Source organism: Leptonychotes weddellii, chromosome X (assembly GCF_054177405.1).
Source record: "Leptonychotes weddellii isolate Sample4059 chromosome X, ASM5417740v2, whole genome shotgun sequence".
Lineage (NCBI taxonomy): Eukaryota > Metazoa > Chordata > Mammalia > Carnivora > Phocidae > Leptonychotes > Leptonychotes weddellii.
Window position 1 is genome coordinate 15,358,767 of NC_138385.1, and position 22,793 is coordinate 15,381,559.

The 22,793-nt window shown below is 44.1% G+C and overlaps 1 protein-coding gene across 1 annotated transcript in view; it reads left to right on the forward strand.

Moving 5' to 3' along the window:
- GPC4 (glypican 4) overlaps window positions 1-22,793 on the forward strand; it is a 107,571-nt gene that overhangs the window by 79,250 nt on the left and 5,528 nt on the right. The window contains exons 3-4 of the mRNA XM_081808237.1: window positions 7,440-7,831; window positions 18,747-18,912. Coding sequence (XP_081664363.1) covers window positions 7,440-7,831; window positions 18,747-18,912 — 558 coding nt within the window. The remainder of the gene's footprint in view (window positions 1-7,439; window positions 7,832-18,746; window positions 18,913-22,793) is intronic.

Genomic DNA, 22,793 nt, shown 5'->3' on the forward strand with positions numbered 1-22,793 from the left:
CCCTCCCCTTGAAAGAATTGGCCAAGCCATTGAAACTCTTGTAATAAATATGACTCAGAGAGAGTGTTATGTGGGCACACCTTTTCTAGAGGTCAATGTGCCAGAAGTCTTGAAAACATTCATACCCTTTGATTTAATCATTCTACTTTTAGGTATTTCTCTCAAGGAAAGAAAGATGTCTGTACAAGGGTGTTCATCACAGCATTACTTACAATAATGACAAATAGGAAATCGGTCTAAATGTCCTATGATGACTCTGGTCTGTACACATGGTGTCCTATATATGCAGTTCTTAACCGTTGAGGTTTCTGAAGGATCTTTAATCACATACCTGAGAACAGGGTACAGATATGTTACGATCTCAAGCCTGTAACAATACATATCTTCCTAGGAAGAAGAGAATTTGATAAACCGTTGTTGCTGTCTTTTAGTAGTGGGGTTATCGGCAACTTGTTTCTATTTTCTTCATATCTTGTCATACTTTTTAAGTTGCTACAATTTGAAGGGGATACTTGATAGGAAAAAATTGTATTTTTTTCATGAAAAATGCTTCGGTGGCATTTTAAGAAAATATTTGGGTTTTTCCCCTTAAAGTATCACAGTGGTCACATAGACCATTTGTAGACAGAAAAATGCATGGAAACCTCCAGCAATTAAATGAGTAGAATAAGGGAAATAAAGTACTCTTTGAATATGTGAAGGTACAGTATTTTTCTGGTTATAAAATGTCACTGAAAAATTTGGGTGAACAAAATTGAGAAACATCTATTGAAAAAAATTACCCCAGGTCCCTAACATCCGTTGTATTTACATCAACATTGTATTTGCCTCATCTTTTTTTGTGCAGGTAGATGCAAATTGGAACCATAACAGATTACTGTTACTTTGTGTCCTGATTGTTCTCTTAATAATAGGTCATGAGCACCTAGACCATATTATAAGGTTTGTATGTGAGGCCATAGAATAGATCCACCTAGAGGTTAGTATATGGAACTCTTGGGTGGCTTCTCCAGCCTCCTGGCTTCCCTAAACATCCCCTCAGCCTCCTCTGAGCACTTGAATGAGAAGGAGTATGTGTGTTAAAGGGAATTGGCTTAGCTGGTACTGGGTGTGCCCTTAGTACGGATGGAATGGGGTCTAGTAGAAGGCTTACAGTCTTTAGCCCATGTCTCTGGCTACAGTAGAGCATGAGGCAGGGGCCATGAGAGATAACATAAGGAGCTTTAGCATTCAAAATGGGTTAACTAAGAAAATTAACCTTGCAGAAAAAGAGCCATGCCTACTTTGGCAAGCTCCCTAGCACCGTTTCGTATGTTCACAGCCCCTAGTAAGGGCTGCAGTTGGCCGTTGCCCCGTCATCCTAGGGGAGGTCTGTTGATGTGCTGTCAGTTGATGAACATTCGTCAAGTATGTGTCCTTTCAGTACATCAAGCACTTTTGAGAAGTAAGATTATGCCAAGATGGAGGAAAGTGCCTGCTGAAAACTTAAGCAGACGTTACCGAAAAAGCAAGACAGAGGGAGGAGATCGTCAGAGACCAAAGTTTCCATTTCGTTTAATTTCCTTTTTCTCTTCCATTCGCAGATGCTTGTGTTAACCGTTCTTGATTAAATGTGTTGATCTCTGGTGAAGGGGTGAATAGAACTCTTTGAATTTTCTTAACAGTGAGAAAAGTATGATTTGTAGCACTTAGAAGGAGGCTTCTTTTCTCAGGAGTTTTGTTGAGGTGATAACTTAACTGTTCGCACACCATGCCAGGGCTGCAAAGTTCAGTCTTTACAGTAAAGAGGAAATTAATCCTTCAACGTAAAAGGCGGCTTCCTAATAATATAAATACAAGGTGGTAATTTATAACACGCAGCCAAGTGGATTGAATAGAAAGGGCTTCTAATCTCTTAAGGTCGTGGGTTAGTTCTAGAATGTTTTCTAGCTCATTCATCAATAGCCAGTTGATTGTTTATAATGGAGTAACTAATGGCGTTTAATAGCAGAACTGGGGCCTTTTGACCTGTTTCAGGAATTTTGAATGTTTATTTGATGCGAGACAAGTGGCTGGGGATAGAAGAACATGATGTTCTTCTTCGTTCTTTTAAAAGACAGGATATTTGCGTAGAAAACTTTTATATGGAAAAGGCGACCTCTCGTTCTAGTTTTTCCCATGTTAAACGGATACTCCTGACTTCCGCATAATCCATTTTAGAGCTGGCAGATACTTTCAGTCCCCTAGCTCAGCCCTTGTACTGAGCGGACTTCTGGCAGGTGAAGTGCGTGGGGAGGGTTGGGGGTTGACCTGCTGCTTCATTCTTAATTTTCCTTTCCCCGATTCTTTGCTCAATCCCTGATCTGTGTTTATATATGCGTGATGTGTGTAATACTCCTCTTCCATGGGTTGAGGTTTCTCCATTCCGTGTCTTTCACTCAGTGGTGGCTCCCACCCTTGTAGATGTCTGGGACATTTCACAGCATTGGAAGCCAGAGCCATTAAGCATTTCCTTTGACTAAATTGCTCCCAGTTTTATAAGGCCTTGGGTCTTCTTAATTGACCTCCATCAGCTTTGGCTTAATTCATGTTCCCCGAGCTGGATAATATTCGACTCTACCGGGAAAGATAAAAACCAGCCTTAAGAGATTTTTAAAGTGACTGTAGGTAGGAAGAAACCCTAAAGGTGACCGTAAGAACCCTTCACTGATTACAGGTAGTGTCCGTTTATTGAGCATCTCTGGTGTGCTGGGCATTATCCATATGAGGTGAGCAGTAACAGCGTCATGTTATGGATGAGGCCAAAGAAAATCAGAGAGGTTAGATCTTCTCTCCATTCAAGGTCACACTGCTCATAAGTGAGGGATCCCATGCTTTCCCCACTGTATCACTCCAGTTTAGATACGTAGCATGTTACAGTGCTTGTTTCCACCCCTGTGTTACGTGCTCATCCTCGAGCCCTGGGAGTAGCAGTTGCTTGATCCTTAGAACGTAAACACTTAAGCCTCCAAACTGAAAGCTGAAGGAGAAATAAACCCTGATCACCTCTTTGACTCTGTCTTTCAGACACCTGTAGCATCACTTGAAACAGACTCCCTGCCCAGCATTTTCCATGAGTACAAGCAGTTGTCACAAGGGAGATCTAATTTCCCCATTAACTTAAGCTTCTGATCGTTGCGGAATACTGGGTTACACTGCTCTGGCTGGTCCTCTCTTAGCCACCGAGTGTCTTATAATTGGCTTCAGGCATAATGATTAAGAAGGAATGATTGCTAGCTGTCTTGGGCCTGTACAGTTTCTCTTTAGCAGTTAAGATCAGACCCTGATCCTGAATTCTGAATAATGGGGGAAAAAGTGAAGATGAACATTACAGTGATTAGTGAAGTTGCTACTGATGGCCGGGACCGGGACCGGGGCCCGAATGTCTAATTTTGCTCTATTCCTCATTGAGAAGAAAGTGTCCTAGGAAGAAAGGGAGGAGTGGGGATGCAAAAGAGTTATACACGAACGTGTGAAAGCTGCTAGTTTGATAGGAGGAGCAGATGTAAAAGCTCCCCCCCTTCTCCTTTCTTCTCCTTACAGCAAATTATTATGTTTTGGTTGATATTGGACCTAACTGGTATGGATTTTGGAATTTAAATTATATCTGCCATCCTTACAAGGGCTCTGAGGCAAAAGGCATAGTTTGAATAAGTCTAAAGAGAAGGGAGTTTGGATCCTTCAGGTCCCTTGGCTTTTGTTCTGTTGACTTCCGTAGGCGAAAGAGATGAATGTTTTAAAACTTGCTATATGCAATGAAGGATTAAGGATTTTATAGGTGCTTTAAAAATCTCTGGTGCACGTAAAGCCATGTGTGGAGGGTTGGCAGTATAGTAAAGGTGAGTTGGATGAAGGAAATTTGTCTTCTCAGGAATGTTGATTATAGTCTGATTGGGCAGGAAGGTTAAGATGCGTGGTAAAGGGGCGCCTGGGTGGCTCAGTCGTTAAGCTTATCTGCCTTCGGCTCAGGTCATGATCCCAGGGTTCTGGGATCGAGCCCCACATCGGGCTCCCTGCTCCGTGGGGAGCCTGCTTCTCCCTCTCCCACTCCCCCTGCTTGTGTTCCCTCTCTCGCTGTGTCTCTGTCAAATAAATAAATAAAATCTTTAAAAAAAAAAAAAAGATGCGTGGTAAAACTGTGTGCTTTGCTTTGCTTTGAGCCCATAATAGCCACTCGGTACATACTTGTCAAATTGCATAGCCATTAGGAGGGATTCAGTGATCAGATTTTAACTTGTTATATCAGTTTCATAGAATTTCTGTAGATAGCCCACTCAAACAATCTTTGTATTTTCAACTTATATGGCCATACTAAAGAGTCTTTTAAAGTGTGTCAGAAAGGAAATCAATTTTCTGAACAATCAAAGGAGTTAGAATTGAGTATGTATGTAGCACCAAGCTAATCTCTTAAAGTTTAAATTAACATCACACACAGCACGCACGCACACACCCTTCCTAGACAGAATTTGAGTCATGGGAAACAAAGTAAGGTCCATGATGGTATTGGACAGAGGGCATGCTGGTTTGAAATCTGTTCTCCTCTTAATTATACTCCAAAGCAGCTACGTTATACAGAGTAACACCAACCCATAGGTTCTTGATCTGAATGAGGAACTCTAAGACTTTTATTTTTTTTCCCATAAAATGTTCAGTGTCTTAGCATTTCTTTGACCTCGAGCACTTTGAAGCTTAAACAGTGAACTCTGACATTGTATAGCTTTTTTAAATTAAAACACCTCTGAAATGCCTCTCTGCCCCCACCCTTAAAACCTATACAACGGTAGGTGCCATTCACTAGAAATGCAAGTAAGTATTCAGAGTTATTTATTAAATGAGTCATCAAAGCACAAGTCAAATAGTTTCTAACATCCTACTTTTACACTAAATGTGTGCCAATTTTATGAGCAATATAATAAAAATCCAATATTAGGGAAGGACCTGTGGTTGCCTTTGGAATCTTCTCTTTTGGATCGTGAACTAGTAATAGCAGTGGATTGACACAAGGCTTTGCATATTGATCTCAATGACCAGGCTTTAGTTTCCCAGCATGTGAGAGCTACGTGTGCAACCTGCGGGACACATACTAACGCAACTCAGCGTACCTTCTTTATTATGTCCCAGACGAACCAGCGGCACTTGGCAGGGCTGCTAGGGATTCGAGCAAGGTATGGGAAGTGGACCAGATGGCATTTCCAGGTTGCTTCGTACCCCAACACTCCCCAGCTTTGAATTCTAGAAAAGTGCTACCTGCATCTGGACACTCAGTTGAGAGACTTCCACAAAAGAAAATTAACCCCCCCCCCAAAAAACATCATAAATCACACCCAAGAATGCAAGGAAAACAATGAAAAAAACCCAAGTCACTGGAAAGAGATTTTCCTCTAATTAAAACGCTTAACCTGTATGCTTCATATTTAGCACAGCCCCGAGCTGGTGTTGATTGCTATTGAGGAGGGAAATGGGACACGTTTCCTTGGCGAGAGCAGCAGTTCTCAAACCTTAGGGGGGAAGCAGAGTCGCAGATGGTTAGGCTCCATGCCCAGGGTCTCTGATCCGGTGGGTTTAGGGTGGGGTCCAAGAACTTGCATTTCTGACAAGTGCCCTGGTGATGTGGTGTTGATGTTGGCCTGTCGTGGGACCACACTTGAGAATCACTTGGGATTTTGGAGAGAATTAGAGGCCTCTCAGGTACCTGATTTGAGTAATGCTTTTCATACGGTTCCCCTAGCTCCTTGCGTACTTTCTGGTCTTCTTCCGGGGAGAGAACTTGGGCAAAAACGCCAGGCTGTGCACTTGTAATGGAGGTGAGGAGTTGACTTGCGTCCCCGTTCCCCCACCACCAACCTTTTTAGCTCTTCAGAGGGAATCCATTTCCCTTTGTCTCCTTGAAGAGGGCCCAGGAAATACAAAACAAGCAAAACTCAAAGGAAAAAGAAAGAGCTCCTCTCCCCACAAAAATACCCTGCAAACAAAACACACATAGTTTGAAAAGCTGGAACCCAGAAGACTGTGGACCTTGAGGCTCAAGCCACCATGTGGTTGACGAGCTGGGGACATAGGTATGGAATCTCTTGGAAGGAAGCAGTCACACGCATCGCCTCCAAAAGGCTTCAGCGTTTCCAGTGCAGGTTTTGAGAAACTATTGGGAAGTAGTTTTCAGCCTCTGATTTGCCCGCCCAACATGAGAAGATAATGGCTTTGTCTCGCTATTGCATTTTGAGAAGATTGCTAATGTTCTTCTGGCTTCAAAGGAGGCACCAGATTTTTTCTTCTGCTCCATGTTCACTTGGAGGCACTTTCTTAATTGATGTGGTCCTTACATTTTGCTTTAGTATTTATTACATTTCCTGCTTGTAAACTTAATATCGTGAAGTGTTTATTTTTATACCAGCCATAGGTTCATTAAGAATGATTGTTACAGATACACCATTAGCTCTTTTCTTCTTTGAACTGCCTAACAAAAGCTTCAGGAGAAACTAATTTGCCCTTTGTACTTGAGAGATTAAAATCTTTTAACACTCAGGCCAGAAAGTAAAGGTGGAATAACCAGGTATTCTTACGTATTTTTCTGTTATTTTCCCTGTTGTCCGGTAAATATACCAAATCTGTGGTTGAGTCTGCTAGGCATTGCACGTCTCTCTACCCCCCTCCCCCCCTTCCCCCTTCTTTCCCTCTCTCCCCACCTCCACCCCCACCCCCAAAAATCTCATGATGTTACCATATGAATCCTTTAAGAACCCAAGGTCAACTTGGATACCCCAATTTTTCACAGGGAACACCTGAGAACTTATTTTCAGAAAACCTCAGTGCTAGCTTTTGTGGTATTTCATTATGTTTCTTGGCCTCCAGCATGTCCCAAGCAGTGTTCTTGCATGTCACGTAGATGTAAGGAGAAAAAAAAAAAAATTGTGTCCAAGTAAAACAACATGTTTTAAAAATACCTGTCCTGGTGTCAGGTTTCAGTTAGGAGGCATTGTTAGCTTTGGTTTAGATTCTTGCAGTAGAAAGTTCTGGCAAACCTCATGTTTTAGATTTCATGTACCCATTTTTATCAAGTTCTTTATTTACCTTGTGACTGAATGAGAGAGTGTCTGTGTGTCTGTGTGTCTCTCTGTGTGTGTGTGTGTGTGTGTGTGCGTGCGCGCATACAAGCATGTTTTATATTGACTACTGGGAAGTTGTTGGTCTAAAATAATCATTTTTCCCCTTTCTTAAGTGTAGACACGTGTAAGTGACTGTGACTCGTGAGCTAGATTTCCTTTCATTGACACGAAAAGGAATCCACCTTATATACGAGTGTGTTTTCCAAATTCATTTTGTCATATTTTTTCCAGTTTTCAAACTGACCTGAAAAATGCTTTGTTACTTAATTACTGAAAACCCTTTCTTCCATTTTTTTTCTTTTTTTGTTTTGTTTTTAGAATTCTTCAAAGAACTACTGGAAAATGCAGAGAAATCCCTGAATGACATGTTTGTGAAGACTTATGGCCGCTTATACATGCAAAATTCTGAGCTATTTAAAGATCTCTTTGGAGAGCTGAAGCGCTACTACGTGGCAGGAAGCGTGAACCTGGAAGAAATGCTAAGTGACTTCTGGGCTCGCCTTCTGGAGCGGATGTTCCGCCTGGTGAACTCCCAGTACCACTTCACGGATGAGTATCTGGAATGCGTGAGCAAGTACACCGAGCAGCTGAAGCCCTTCGGAGATGTCCCTCGGAAACTGAAGCTTCAGGTTACGCGTGCATTTGTAGCTGCCCGTACTTTTGCTCAAGGCTTAGCGGTCGCAAGGGATGTAGTGAGCAAAGTCTCTGTGGTAAGTGCTCTTTGCATCCTGTGTGTTTGTTTTTGTTGTTTCATTTTAAAAGAAAGTTTGCGGGGGGCGCAGTCGGTTGGGCGTCAGACTCTAGATTTCGATTCAGGTCGTGATCTCAGGGTCATGGGATGGAGCCCCAGGGCGGGCTCCATGCTCAGTAGGGAGTCTGCTTGGGGTTCTCTCTCTCTCTCTAGATCTCCCCCTCTTGCTTGTGTGTGCGTGCTCTCTCTCAAATAAATACATTTAAACAAAGAAAGTTTGGGAGGTAGAAAAATGAGTAGAATCCCATGGACTCAATAACCATTTTCTTCTCTTCTGCTGTCTTCTTTCTCTTGGCCTTTCCCTCACACACTTTATTCTGATACAGATACGCCCTATAGTTAGATACCATGCTGTGATGAACATCATCCTATAACATCGTTCTTTGCAGTGGTTTCTTGGGTAGCTATTCTATTGGAACCTGGTTTAGTATCTTTTCAGCTCCTATTCTACTTCCCCTCCAGAGAAAGCAGCAGACAGGCTCCATATTTGGTTGCTTTGAGTGACTAGGTTTGGGCCTGCTAGTTACAGTCTAGAGCAGTATTGAACATGCATTAGTACGTGGTTCCTTGTTTTAAGGTACACTCAGAGCTCTTTAGAAGGCAGAGCTTTTTATGACAGTGGGGGCCACGTGCTCTTGACTTACGGCTTTGTTTATAGGGTTACCAATAGAGAGAATGAAATTGTAATATGTAAGCAAGAGCAGATTGAAATGAGGCACATTTCCCTCATTTATAAGCTAAGGGAATTGGACAATGTTCTTTGAAACCAGCTTAAGGAGGTATTTCAGGGGCCTCCTTGAGGAGAGGCAAGGGAGACGAGGGGAATCTTCTAGTAAGCGAGACTCTGCATCTGTGACTTTACCTCCTGGCTGCACCAGAGAAACTTTGCTTTTCTCTCTTTTCAAAGTAGAGGGTTTTTTTTTTTTTTTCAGATTTTATTTATCTATTTTGAGAGCAAGCAGGGGGAGGAAGAGGGAGAGAGAATCTGGAGCAGATTCCCGGCAGAGCACGGAGCCCGACGCAGGGCTTGATCTCACGACCCTGAGATTGTGACCTGAGCCAAAATCAGAAATCGGACACTTAAACTGACTGAGCCACCCAGGTGCCCCTCAAAGTAGAGTTTTGAGCAAGATTTCAAGGGGGAAAAGGTTCTATGGCTCCTTCACTCCCTGCTCCCCCAGAAAAAAATGAAATTTGAAAACTTCTGGAAGGTCTTCCTGCCTCTACCCTTCCATGACTTAATACCAGCAAAGAAACAGTAATCTGGGACAAGTTACCTTTGGAAGACTCATCTTGGTGCTGTTACATTTCAGCCCTCAAAGGAAAAGCCAAATTGTAGTCCATTCGCTAAAAAAAATTGCAGACAGAAGGACAGCAGCTCCTACTGAGGCCATTTGGTGGTTTTGAGGACTGGAGGGCATGGTCAAAACGAAAACTGAACAGCGATACAAACATCTGGGCTATCAGTCTGATTGCCTATCAGTTCATTTAGAGTTCGGGTGACCACATAATTTATTGTCCAAACCAGGATGCTTATTGTCTAAACCAAGAGGTGCTTCTTACCAGTCTTACCCAGACAGCATGTGCCGCTAAGTTTGAAGAAGCAACCAGGCTTGTCCTGATCAGGCCAGGCTTCGTGGTTACCCTAGTTAGAGAGGAAACTTAGACGTTAAGCCAGTGAAGGTAAGATTCTAAACACCATAAAAATTAGGTGTTTCTAAGATATTTCATCCTAGGATTGGGTGATAGGAGGCTTAGTTGATTGGTCATCGTCATTATTGCAGGTTTGTATGTTCTCTCTCATCTTCAGGCACATAAACTTTCAGGGAACAACAGTTCTTTCCAGCATGTTTTTGTTGACTCCTTTTCCTCCTGATAATTCTCCTTGTAATTTGCAAAAATTTGTTAGGGCATATGAGAGTAGGTGGGAGCAAGTAGGGAGGGTGATGGTTATAATTAAAGGAATAATCTGATTCCTGAACTTCTGCCAACCTCAGCAACCATTATGAATTTTGCAGATGCTCATGTCAGAGTCTTGAAACAAGGCACAGTTATTCCACATCACAGTTATTGACATGGTAGCTCACCTAAAACATCTGCCCTCCTTCATCGAGTCCTTGCATTCATCCTCAGCTGAATAGGCAGAAAGGCGCTGCTCTGTGGTTTGAATGAGTGTGTGTGTGTGTGTGTGTGCACACTCGTGTGGAAGAGAAAGGCAAGAAGTAGAAAGACCTTTGCAAGCATCTGAAAATGGTTGTTTTCCATTAGCCATCTCCCTTTCAGTTCTTGGGAAGAGGGACCAGGCCGGCAGAAGTCTGGTTAGCCTCACTTTGCTAGGTTGGAAACTCCCTTAGAGAACTGAGATTCCAGAGCCTCCAACTCACAGCTGAAGGCAGTAGATGAAACAAGGAAGTGCTTTAGAGACCCTTCATTGCAGATTTAGAAGATCAAGGGCAAAAAGGCTTGCAGTTGTCCACTCCAGCCCACCTCCCAGGGTAGGGAGAAGGAAGGAGTTGTGGCTTCCCAGTGTCACATTCTTCTTGACATGGTTCTCAGAATTCATGGTGGGAAATCCATAAGATTGGCTTTTGTATAAACGATTCAAACACCCTTAACTATACAATAAAGAGTATGTGACTCAAAAGAGTCACAATTTCTGGTGTTTCTTCTGGTATGAATTTTTTTTCCAGCAAGAGATTTCCTGTGTACCTTAGTATTGTTAGGTTGTTTGAGAAAGTTCCTTTCTAAATATAACCCTAAATTTGCTTCAGAATTGATCTGTATTCTACGTTCATTGTATTTTCTCATATCTGTGTGAGAGATGTTTGCGTAGTAACATGAGAATACAATGAATACAAGCTATAAGGCTTGATTTACTTTGAGTAAACATTGCTTGCCAATTGTTTAGTTAAAAATACTCTTTTATGTCTACTTAAAAGTTGAATTTGTAACTGGAAGCTTTTTAATAATGTTTTGCTTCCCTACTGAGCTTCTTCTAGACTTAAGGACTGATTTGAAATCAAATCCTTCAACTAAGTTGGATCATGTTATCTAAATTACACAATGATAAGATACTCAGGTATCAGGTCAATTTCTAAAGGAGTTAAAACACAAATTATTGAAAAATCTCTCATCTATATAATGTTTCTGCCTAGAATTATCTAAGGAATACTTGGATATTTGAGAAAATACTTAGTACGTTAATTTCTGGAGTATGACTCCCAAATAAACCAATTTTAATTTAAGATACAGTGGTGTGGGGAAGACAGTAAATGATCTGACTATCAAAACCTTATTTCAAGGGGCGCCTGGGTGGCTCAGTCGTTAGGCGTCTGCCTTCGGCTCGGGTCATGATCCTAGGGTCCTGGGATCGAGCCCTGTGTCGGGTCCCCTGCTCCGCGGGAAGCCTGCTTCTCCCTCTCTCACTCCCCCTGCTTGTGTTCCCTCTCTCGCTGTGTCTGTCTCTGTCAAATAAATAAATAAAATCTTTAAAAAAAAAACAAAAAACCTTACTTCAAATTGAGCACGTTGGAAACAAAGTCTGCAGTTGCTGTCCAAGGGTTGTCTGCAGGTGGGACTAGAGCAACTCAAGAAATAGACACTCCTTTTGGTGTCCAGTAGAATGAATTACCTTGGGTTTGAAAAGACCATTCAGAGTGGAGAGTATATTTCCTCATTAAAGAGAGTCACCTCACCCACCTCATCTACAAAGAGGTCTCTGAAAGTCAAATATGAGAAGCACTGGGGTCTTGGGGGTAGTTACTGCACACTCAACTCAAACACGTTCCCACTTTCTCTTCATAAGTGGATGCCCTGTTTTTCCAGCTTATTTTTGCCACACAAGGGTTGTAGTTAAATGCTGAGCAATGATTTGATTATCACTAAGCCTTTTAAAGGCTATTAGCACCAGTAAGCTTAACTTACTTCAAGAGAAAGTCACTTCTTAGGCCAAGTATACTTGCCTTGCTTCAGATTTTTGGGGCCAAACCTGCAGTGACTGCAGCTTACTCCACTGAGCTTTACAATTCCAACTGCAGAAAAGTCCCTTTAATTGGTAACAAATGGTCCAAGAGAACCCTGGCACTACACATCTCTGTATGACTTAGTCCTTCGTTACATGTCATGGTTCATGATGCATTTCTTACTGACCTGCTCTAGCAGCAGTTTTGCCTGGAAGGGTGAAGTCTGTTGTGGTCTTTCAGAAATGCATGAGTGGTTACATGCACCATGAAAATGAATAGCTCCTATGCCAAAGAGAGTTGCATTCTCATGGTTTCAATTAACACTGACATAATGGGACTATGTCTACACCCCCACCCCAAACTCCAGGGGCTATAATTAGAAAGCAGTGCCTCACCATTGTGATGTCTAAGTGATTGTCCTGCCTCGAGAACAATTTCCATTGCCCCCCCTTCAATTTTATCTGTTCACAATGCCCTGACACCTGCAAGAGGACTGCACAAATGATCTTGCCATTTCCTGCATCATTATAAATGTAAATTCTAATAAAGGTCTGTCCAAAAAGCTTTTAAGAAGCTAGGTGTAGACACTTGTTCAACCCTGAATATTTGTTTACACTCACCACCTTAAACAACTCGAATTGTGAAGAGGAAGGTGGGACTGTAGCTGACAGTGGGGGACGAAGTGGGACAGCAGGAGCGTGGAAAGTGTTAAGAACTTGAGACGGCGTGCTCTCGGAACAAAAATCGAGCCCTCTGCAAGGAGGTTAACACAGTGTTGCTTCAGTTTTATCGACAGTGCATCAACAAATATTCCTGAACGGGCCCTGGTTTGTTCCACATATTTTGTTATGTCTTGAAAATTCTGTTCTCGGGAATAGGAACATCTCATCCTTCTTTCTTTTTGTGTGTGCAGTGAATTCAGACCAGGACGTTGTTGTGGCGCCTGGGTGGCTTAGTCGGTGAAGCGTCTGCCTTCGGCTCAGGTTGTGATCCCAGGGTCCTGGGATCAAGTCCCGCATCGGGCTCCCTGCTCAGCGGGGAATCTGCTTCTCCCTCTCCCTCTGCCCCTCCCCCGCCCGCCCCCACTCATGTTCGCTCGCGCTCTCTCTCAATCTCTCGCTCAAATAAAATCTTAAAAAAAAAAAACAAAAAACCCTAGGAAGTTGTTGAATAAACTCATCACATCTCAAAACATGTTTGGGTTTCCTATCTTTTTTTAATCATAATTTTGGGAAATATTTCCCCTTATTTTTATTGGGTGCTTATGTTACCAAGCAACAGATAAAATCTAGGTCTTTTTGTTTGTTTGGTGCAGTTGGCTTTGCAGACCAAAAAAAAATGTTGCAGCAAATGTAAGGGACTGGAATAAACTAAAAGGAAATGTGTTTTTAACTTGAGTGCAGCATGTTGACTGCCATCACTGTGTAGTGTGGCTTAAGGTTCGTCCGGAATCACCGAAATGAAATCCAGGCTGCATGAAGAGTTCTTCTCCAGCAGTTTTCTTTTTTCAGGCTGCTTGCAGTAGTTTTCAATGTGGTGTTTGGAAAATGCAGGTTATTGAGTAGAAAGTCTCGATCTATATTAAAAGAGTCTTTGCAGAGAAGGGGCCTTTTCTGCAAAGGCTTTTTATAGCAGAAATGGCATGCAGATGTCAATGTCAGATGTATATCGGGTGGCAGGAATGAGTATCCTACAAAAGGGAAATGAGGATTCCCCTCCACACACACCCCCACTGACTTTTACCATGAAACACAGACAGCCTCCTAAAATCCTAAGGCACTTCAATGTTTAGAAAGACCCTTGTCAGTCTTGAAGGATTTTATAAGACTTGGAAGTTGGCTATTAATATCTTGTCATTATGGGTCAGTAACTCAGATAGATTTTGATTTGAGGGCGTATAGAAGTGTTGAGTCCAGATGATGTCCCCTTTCTACCATACTGTCCCCCAAAACTAAACAAGTCAGACCACCTCATTCTCACGTAAGTGATGTCAGACCTTTTTCTTATGTAATATCCCACTTCCTAGTAGAAATTGATCATCTCTGCTACATTTAGCCATAATTCTTTAAAAATGTTAAAACTTTGGTAAAATATGTGTATTGTTTTCTGGTGTTCGTTTGTTTAAGTGAGCTCTTTTTTCCTCCATGTGCAGCAGTGTTTACTGGAGCTTTTGAATTCTTCATGAGCAGGGACGGTGGGTGGTATATATATATTTTTTTCCCTCGCCCCTGTGCCATCTCGACCTATTGTGAAGATAGAGCAATGGCTGAGGAAGTCCTTGTTGTTCATTAAACAGTATGTCATTTCATCGAAGGGTCTGGTCAAGCACATCCACCATGTGGATGAATCCTAACTTGCCCTCCAACGTAAAAATGGTTTCATTTGGTCACTACATTTGAAAACTGCAAATTCTCACCAGAAAACCATCCAGCCTCATAGCTGAGCATTTGCTGTGCGTGGATCCCCTTTGCTAGGTCTGGGGTGCTGTGGGGAAAGGACCAAGCTTCCTGTGCTCCCCTCAAGTTTCTTTTACTGTAATGTTCCTCAAAAGAAGCCACTCTGATACACATCAAGGAAGCTGAGTGTACATGCTCTAGAACCAAAGTGCCCACTTTCAAATCTTGGCCATTCCCTTGAAGATCTTGTCTGAGTCCCTTAATCTCTTTTGACCTCTGCTTTCGCATGTGTGAAATGAATTGATAATATGCCTCTCATATGATTATGGGGAGGCTTAAATGAGTTAATACATGCAAAGTACTTAGAAGAGATCCTGGCACATAGTAAATACCTTGTAACTGTATCTTATATATCAATAAAATCCATTAAAAGCTATCAGTAGACAGGTAATTCTGACATAGAACAGAATGTTCTTCTCTTCAGTTTTGACATCAAGACCCTGCATGATCATGAAACCATAGAAGCTAAATAAGCATTTTTTCCTGAGACCATTGATCCATTCTTTGTGTTAGTGCTTCGAAGGGGGAAGGGAGGAGTGTACAGTTTTCCCTCCTCTGCTTCTAAATATTTTGAGAAATAACTAATCTCTAAGAGAGGTTTGAAAAATGTGCCTTTTATCAAAGCAATCATAACCCCCCCCACTCCCACTCCTACCCCAGCCCCAAGGATTCCGGCATCAGGGCTCAACAGACCCTTCTAAACAAAAGGAAGACCTCAAATGTTAGTCAAGAGGACCTATGACCCAAAGGAACAATTATGTTGAATATTTTAAGTGGCATGTCATGCCATAGAGCATCAGTATAGAATTGAGGATTAAAAGACAACCTTGGAGTATAGTTGCCCCTTGTGTTAATCCCCACGGGGCAGGATCTACCACTTGGACTTGGGTCCCCACGTAAATGTACTTTAGTAAGTAAGTTATTTAGGGACTCAAGAAGCAATTGATTTTGAGGATTATGAGGGAGTAGAATGTGAATGAACTTGAATTTAAAAAAAATTTTTTTTTAAAGATTTTTATTTGAGAAAGAGAGAGAGCACTTGCACACGAGTGGGGAGAGAGGCAGAGGGAGAAGCAGAGTTCCCGATGAGCAGGGAGCCTGACATGGGGCTTGATCCCAGGACCCCGGGATCGTGACCTGAGCCGAAGGTAGATGCTCAACTGACTGAGCCACCCAGGTGCCCCTGAACTTGAATTTGTATTCAAAATAAATGAAGCCCCGGAACAAAGCCCCTGAAAATTCCAAAAGCTAGGCAACCATTTTGTTTCTCCACTGGGTACTCCAGAGCCAAAACGGAGAAGTGGTCCTTGGCACCCTGGGTTCACCATCCTGAGCTTGGTTGGGTCCGTGAGAGTGGGGACCGAAGGCCTGGGGAATGGTCACGTTATTGGTACTTCCTCTGGGGGGCTGAGCATTGCAGGGGACGCCTGTTTCTTTCCTTTTCCTGACTGTGTTAAAACCCTTCTCTAGGGGCGCCTGGGTGGCTCAGTCAGTTAAGTGTCTGCCTTCAGTTCGGATCATGATCTTGGGGTCCTGGGATAGAGCCCCATGTCGGACTCCCTGCTCAGAGGGGGAGCCTGCTTCTCCCTCTCCCTCTGTCCCTCCTCCTTCCTTGTGTGTGTGCGCTCTCTCTCTCTCTCTCTCAAATAAAATCTTAAACCCAACCATTCTCTGTACCAGGGCCTCATTCCCACGCAAGGGTTTTGTTTCTCAAGTCTGAATAATGTGAAGTTGCACATAGCGGTCTCAGTAGTGGTCCTGAGACCACAAAGACTCCGTTTGATTTTCTCCAGCCTGGGTATTGCTCATGTCCTTGCCCATCGTGGTTTTCTTAGAACTTGGCCATCTCTCTTCTCAGTTCTGGTATCTAGTATTTCCATAGCATGTTATAGCTGAGTTCTTGGTGATCCTTTTTAGTAGTTCGACAACCAGTCACGTGCAGAGCATGAGCCAGCACTTAGCCAGAGAATGAAGTGGAAAAAGTCAGCCAAACCCAGCCTCATAATCTTCCTTTAATAAAACTCTGTGTCATTTTGTTTGGTCCCAGTCTTTAAAACTTGAGCTGACATCTCCCTGTGTAGTAGACCAGGTCTGCTGCATCACAGATTTGACTTACAATGGAACAAAGAATGGAGCTGACCTTGGAGAGAGTTAAGAAAAGAAAACAAACGGAAAGTTCTTTTTTGGGGGTGGGGGGAAGTTTGTCAAATAGATTATTGTGTTTTAGATTTTGGCTTATTTCCTAAAGGCCCATACCATTTTGGAATGTGTTTGTGCTTTTGAGAGCAGGTTCCCTACTCTAATACAGAGATTCCTACTTGCTACCTAATCACAAGTACATTCCAGAATAATCCCCAACACGAGATAGGTGCTCAGTAACTATTTGTTGACACTTGAGCTTTGTACATGTTTCCGTAGTAGGGCATGGTTTCCGCTGAAGCATAATATTCAACAAATGCCACAGGCTGTAATCCGATTTCTCATAGGCATTTACTTACTAACCCTTCGCCTCTCTGCAATACAGCCAGTTAGGGGTATCATCAACGTGGAGCCGAACTACAGAGGAAACAAGTATGCCTAAGATGAGAGTTCACGGCCTGTGTTGGAGAAGGCCGGGAACCGTGAGCTCTCTGGGCAATGTTTGATAAGGTGCAGTGCTAGAATCCGATGTAGCGGGGGCACCATCAGCAAGTCCGTTCATCTGTGTGGCCTTGCTTTTCTTGTCTCTTAAATGGGAGAGCCGGACGATGTGACTTCTAAGGCCCGTCCCAGCTCTGACTTCTGTGATCCTGGCATTCTCCAGCCACCTCCTCTCTCCAGGCTTGCGTGCTCATCTGTAAAGTGAGGGGGTGGGGCAGACAGGTATTGAAGTCCTAACTATCGATGACTTTAAAAGATTGGACTTTTAGCTATCCAGAAAATCTAGCCCTCCAGACTGGCCATCCCCCCAGGATATTGGGTAGCCAAGATTTCACTGCCCATTAAAGCACAGTGAAAAGGACTAATTTGGGCTCGGTTAAAAACTGCGGCAAGGTCCTAATTCTTGGGAGCGGATGTTGACTCTGACATACACAATTACCAGCTTGTTGTTGGAGGCCAGAGTTCTGGTGGGGATAAGAGGCGGTGTGTGTGTGTACACCAGATAGGAGCCCAGTGGTGTTAAGTTTTCCTCCTGACAGTTCTAATCCCTCGTTCCTGTTCCTAAGGCTACTGTTGATAAGCGGTCTCCAAAGTCACACTCCAGAGCAGGTGAAGTGCATCCCAGCATCTGTTCCCTGCCCCGGTATCTGCTTTGGAAACTTTGCTCAGAACACTGGTTGGTGCTGATAGAGAGGAACGCACTAATCCTCCGATAGTGACTCAGAAAGCAGAGGGCGGGGCAGAGAGAACAAGAAGACAGAAACCTTGGGTTAGCTGCCCATGAGTGATGGCTGGCCATGATCCTTTCTAAGCATTGATGAAGATGCAGGACAGGTGGAAGCGAAAAGAGGACACGACGCCTCATTTCTCCGCCGAGGACGGCCAGTACCACGTTTATCCTTGCTGCTTCCCTTCCTCGTGAACTTTTCGTAGCCCCCTGTGGCCTGCCGAATGGTATCTCTGTTTCTGCCTGGTCTTCACGTGCCTTTCAGTTCTGGCCACGCACACGCTCCTTCCTGGGCAGCCAGCTGTCTTTCCCACAATTCCTCAACCCCAGGCACTCTGCGTTCTCCCTGGTGGGGGCGTTCTCCCTTCAGTGGGCCAATTAAATCCAACCCTTTCTCCCCAGTGTCACTGAAGTCTCCTGTCTTCCATCGAGTGTTCCCTGAGCACTCTGCTTTACTGTTCCCAGGCCTTGGAAGCCCTTCACCTCACCCCAAGTTTACATGTATTCACCTTCTTGCCTGTAGGATACATTGAGTTTGGCCTTCAGCACAGCTATGGGCACAGAAGGGAGTACACACTAGGTACCCCGCTACACCTCGATGGGGGGGCTAAGTGTCCGAGGCCGACCCAGTGATGGTAGAGGCCACAGCAGGCCATGCACAGTGGGCAGGAGAAGGTCGTCTCTACTCCTGTGTCTCCTGGCCGATCCTGGAACTGTGTGTGTACGAGGACTTTGGAACAACTGAGCCACATAAAATGAGTGAGAGTGAGTGTGTGTGTGTTGGGGGGGCGGGGAGCGGGATGGAGGAAGCATGGGAGTCTACAGGGTGGGAAGTATGTGCACCTGGGTTATTTATGGTCAAGCGGTGTTCTTGCCTCTACCCCCACCCACCCACCCACCTTCTTCCCAGCAGACCCCTTCCTTTTATCTAATCTTCCTCTAGAAGCAGCAGGCCAGGCCTGCTCAGTGTGATCCATCACAACTCATTCTTAAGTTCAATTCATGGCCAAACCTTCAAGGTCAACTGGATGCACTTGGAATGTCTGTGTTATCACTGCCCCACGTTGTCTTTGTCTTCCCCCAAACTAGGTCAGTCCCACAGCGCAGTGTGCCGAGGCCTTGCTGAAGATGCTTTACTGCTCCCACTGCCAGGGGCTCGTGAGTGTGAAGCCGTGTTACAACTACTGCTCGAACATCATGAGAGGCTGTCTGGCCAACCAAGGGGATCTCGAGTTTGAATGGAACAATTTCATAGGTGAGTGAGCGAGGCAGGGGTTTCCGTCACTGGAGAATGCTCAGCTTCCGGCCACAGGGAATATTGTAATTACCGTCTGTGGAAGTTCTTCTGTTCCTTATTTCTTGTTGGCCAGGGTTCCCACTGTACTCAAACAAAGTTCACACCAGTCTACAAGTAAATGTTCCTTGAACAAGTGGTGGCGTTACGGAAGACCTCAGACACGGTGAATTGCAAGTTGTCATAAGGAGAATGTGACTTCTTGGCACTTCCCCCCCCAAAAGGTCCGTTTTAGTTACGCATCATAGGCTGTGTCCCTGTAAATGCTGGAGTATGGCCATCACTGACTGAGCTTTGAAATCATTCTGTCACACTGCGACCGAGCCTTCCGCACACCGGCCGGATGCCCGTTGGGTATTTGAATCAAGTGAAACCGGATTGGGGGGACTTTAGGGGTTCTCTTTCTATAGAGGATTTAACAGTAACCGACTGCTCCGGTGAGCACGGAGGCCCTTTTGCTCTAGTCATTTTAGAGGTAAGCATTCTCACAGGTCCCTGGCACCCAGAATCCAGACAGCAATGTGAGTGGGGTACCCACTTTCCAAGAGGATTCATCAACATCGGTGGGAAAGGACAAGTTAAGGATCATTTAAATGTCCGGCCATCGACTTGGTTGATGTGCTCTTCATGCACAGCTTAGTCCTGAAACCTCCTGGTTCCCTGTGCTGCTGGCACTGCGCGCGCGTGCGTGCGCGTGCGCACACACACACACACACACACACACACACACACACAGATGCGCGCATGCGCGCTAATGGCTCACAAAACAGACTTTGCTCTTCCCCCATCCCCGTCACGTTTGTGTAATTGCAGCACGTAAGTGGCTTTAGAAGCACCTGTTTTTCACTTATTTGTTCACATCATGGGAACATGTATGCAATTTGCTGGCACCTTTGGGGTGGGGGATTGGTGTTGGAGAGAAGGCTTTTTAGTCTGCATGAGAGCTAATTACCATATTAACTGTTTGAAAATGCATCAATAAATTGGCTCCAACAGATTCTTGAGAACACTGACACAGGAATAAAAAAAGATGTGAATATTAAGCACTTCAGCAAAATTGTAGCCTAAATAGCTCAAAGCGAGAAGACCTGAGAAAATCTACACGCAGGAGAGCCGAGTCCCATGAAAGGGAAGGTGGGGCAGCGGAGGCCCATCGTGCCCAGAAGGAAGCCATGGGAGAAATTGTTGCTTTAAATATTTCCCCCCGGGAAAGAAAAGCTCGTGGCATTTCCAGATCTGAAGTTGATGTTTTTGCTCTTTTTTCAATCCTACCCTCACCCCCACACCCACTTGCCAAATTTGCAGTTCGCTTCTGCTAAATTCATTTTTGTAAATGTTGGTTAGCCTTTTTATTTTATAGCATCTAATGTACTTGTTCTCCGGGCAAAGGAGGAGAATTCACTGTACAGCACAGTGTGGAGTGACAGCCCTCGAGTTTTGCCAACTTTTCTATGGATCGATCAGGAGTAAGGTGCAGAGGGCCGTGTCCCTCGCACTATTCTCTTATTCTAACATGTCTGGCAGAAACTGTAACTCATTGTATTAAAATACAAATTCTCTTGTGCGCTTTTTTTTTTTTTTTCATATTTTTCTGAAGAGTTTGCAGGTCCACATCAAATCAAAACCACACTGTGGCCTGCTTAATTAATGTTTTCAAGCAGGTACTCTAAAGCAAGGAGGAGTGAGTTGCTGTTCTTGTTGAGAATTTTAAAACCTACATTTGCTCTCTTTCAAGAAACAAAATTAAACCCAAGTGGAAATTGATCAGATTTCTCAATCCATTTTCTTCAGTTCTTTGAAATGATCCTTTTTGGAGGGATGAGGTATATAATTGTATCTAAACTTAATTTTTAATGGGTATTTTATTCTTTATGTCCCATAAGCTGATCTAACAGGCCAGGAGTAATAGACATTGTTAATCCCCAGTGCTTTTTTATGAATTTTCACCAGGGTTTAATTTGCTCTGTGGTTGTAGAATTCAGTCCCAATTTGCATGCCTCTGCTCGAAGTTCCTTTTTTTTTTTTTTCTTTGCAAAGAATTTTTCTTACCCCTTTAAATGACTGCAGTTAATGAACAGCGAAGAGCTTTCCCCCCCACTTCTTTAAATCAGATCTTGGGGTTAAGTCAGGAAACTGCCTTTTGTTTTCCCGGTGGGTCATGAGGCTGAAGATGGGGGTTTGTGGTTATTGGTGGCATAGTGCGAAAGGATTCACTTTGCCTGGTACAAGGGAGGGATGCTCTGTGGCTGGGTGGGGGTGACCCAGTGCCCATAGCCTGAGCGCTGAGAGCCCGAGGTTGGACCAGGCCCTTGAAGAGACTCAAGCTAAGTTTTCCACATCTGCCTTCTTGCTGCCGTGGCCTCCTTTCCCTCTCTTGAATTGTTGTCAGCCTTGATCCAGATGGATCCAAACAGTTGAAACACACTGGACTTGGTTTTGTAAGAGGTTGCCTCAAAAGGTCGACCAAATACTCCCCACCGCCACCCCCAGAACAGTCAGTTTCTAGAGAACCATACATTCTGCTTGGTGGCACCTTGTTTTCCATCACGCACTGTGGTTGCCTTAACATTCACCTGACGCCAACCGTACTCAGGTCGCAGGACTTTTGTGTTGGGGTGTTGGGGTGTCGGGGTGTCGGGGCTGCTGGAAGGAGGCAGGGACCCGTCAGCTATCCCGGAAATGAGGGACCTTTAGCCTAGACCCACCAGAAGAAAAACAACCTCACACCCACCATCTTTGGATCTCCCTCGGGGCTGGCTGCTTCTAGGGCAGGGCCTCGTTGAGAGCCGACCAGGACTCCCCCCAGGGGCGGGAGGCTGCTCAGCGCATTCCTCAGCCGCCCCGCGCAGGACGCCATGGCATCGGCCCCAACAAAGGCCCGGCTTCCCTCCAGTCCCAGAGTTGACAAAGACGCCAAACAGCCAGAAGAATCGGGTTTATGTTTCCTTTGAGCCTTTCACAAACATATTAGTGATCCAGCCTTTCCTCGCCACTAGGGGAATGAGTAGTTTCAAAATGCTCTGTTTTCTTTTCTTTTCTTTTTCTTGTTTAAACCTCTGCATTTTGGATGTTGATTATCTGTCTATTCATAATATTTTTATTTGGAGCAAGCGACTTCTTCTGCAAAGAATGTGCTTTCTGTACGCGGCAGCCCTGATGCTTTGACAATGATGAACACACTGACGTTGTGCTCCACTTGTTTACAAAAGTCTCCTTTTGCTAGCACATCAAAAGCATTTTTCCCCCTCTAGTACAATGCTATATTCATGCTGGCAGTCTTTACTTAGAGGTTGGAAGCGTCACTTTATTGGTGCTTACCACAATGCAATCTGAAACTTCATTTGTTATTTAAAAAAAAAAAAATGCATTTCACGGAAATCTATTTGTGGTTTGTGACATTGGAATTGCAGCTTAGAGAAAGGACCCCCACGCCTTCAGATGTTGTGTTGCGTCTGTTCTAGGTGGAAGGTGAAAGGTTGATGAGCAGATTGGATTTCATTGACAGGCTGATGCCAAAACTCCTTTGCACCAGAAAGCTGAGGTAGAAGATGGTGGTGGCCTGCAGTCTTCTCCGAGAAGGGCCTATAGTCTTCTGGAAACTAGCCCTCCTTGCTGGGGAGCTGTCCTTGGCCTACCTGGAGGCTGTAGATAATGTGGGCCTAACGATCCTTTCCCTGCCGGGCCTTAAGCACCGGAGCGGAAAGGAGAGCAAACAAGTTGAAGAGTTCAGTGCTCGTCAGGAGTGAAGCAGCCTTTTCCTCATTTCCAGTTTCCTCTAATTTTGACCAGGATAATCAGGCAAGAATACTAAGCCTCATAATCCCCACAAACACCTACGGCAG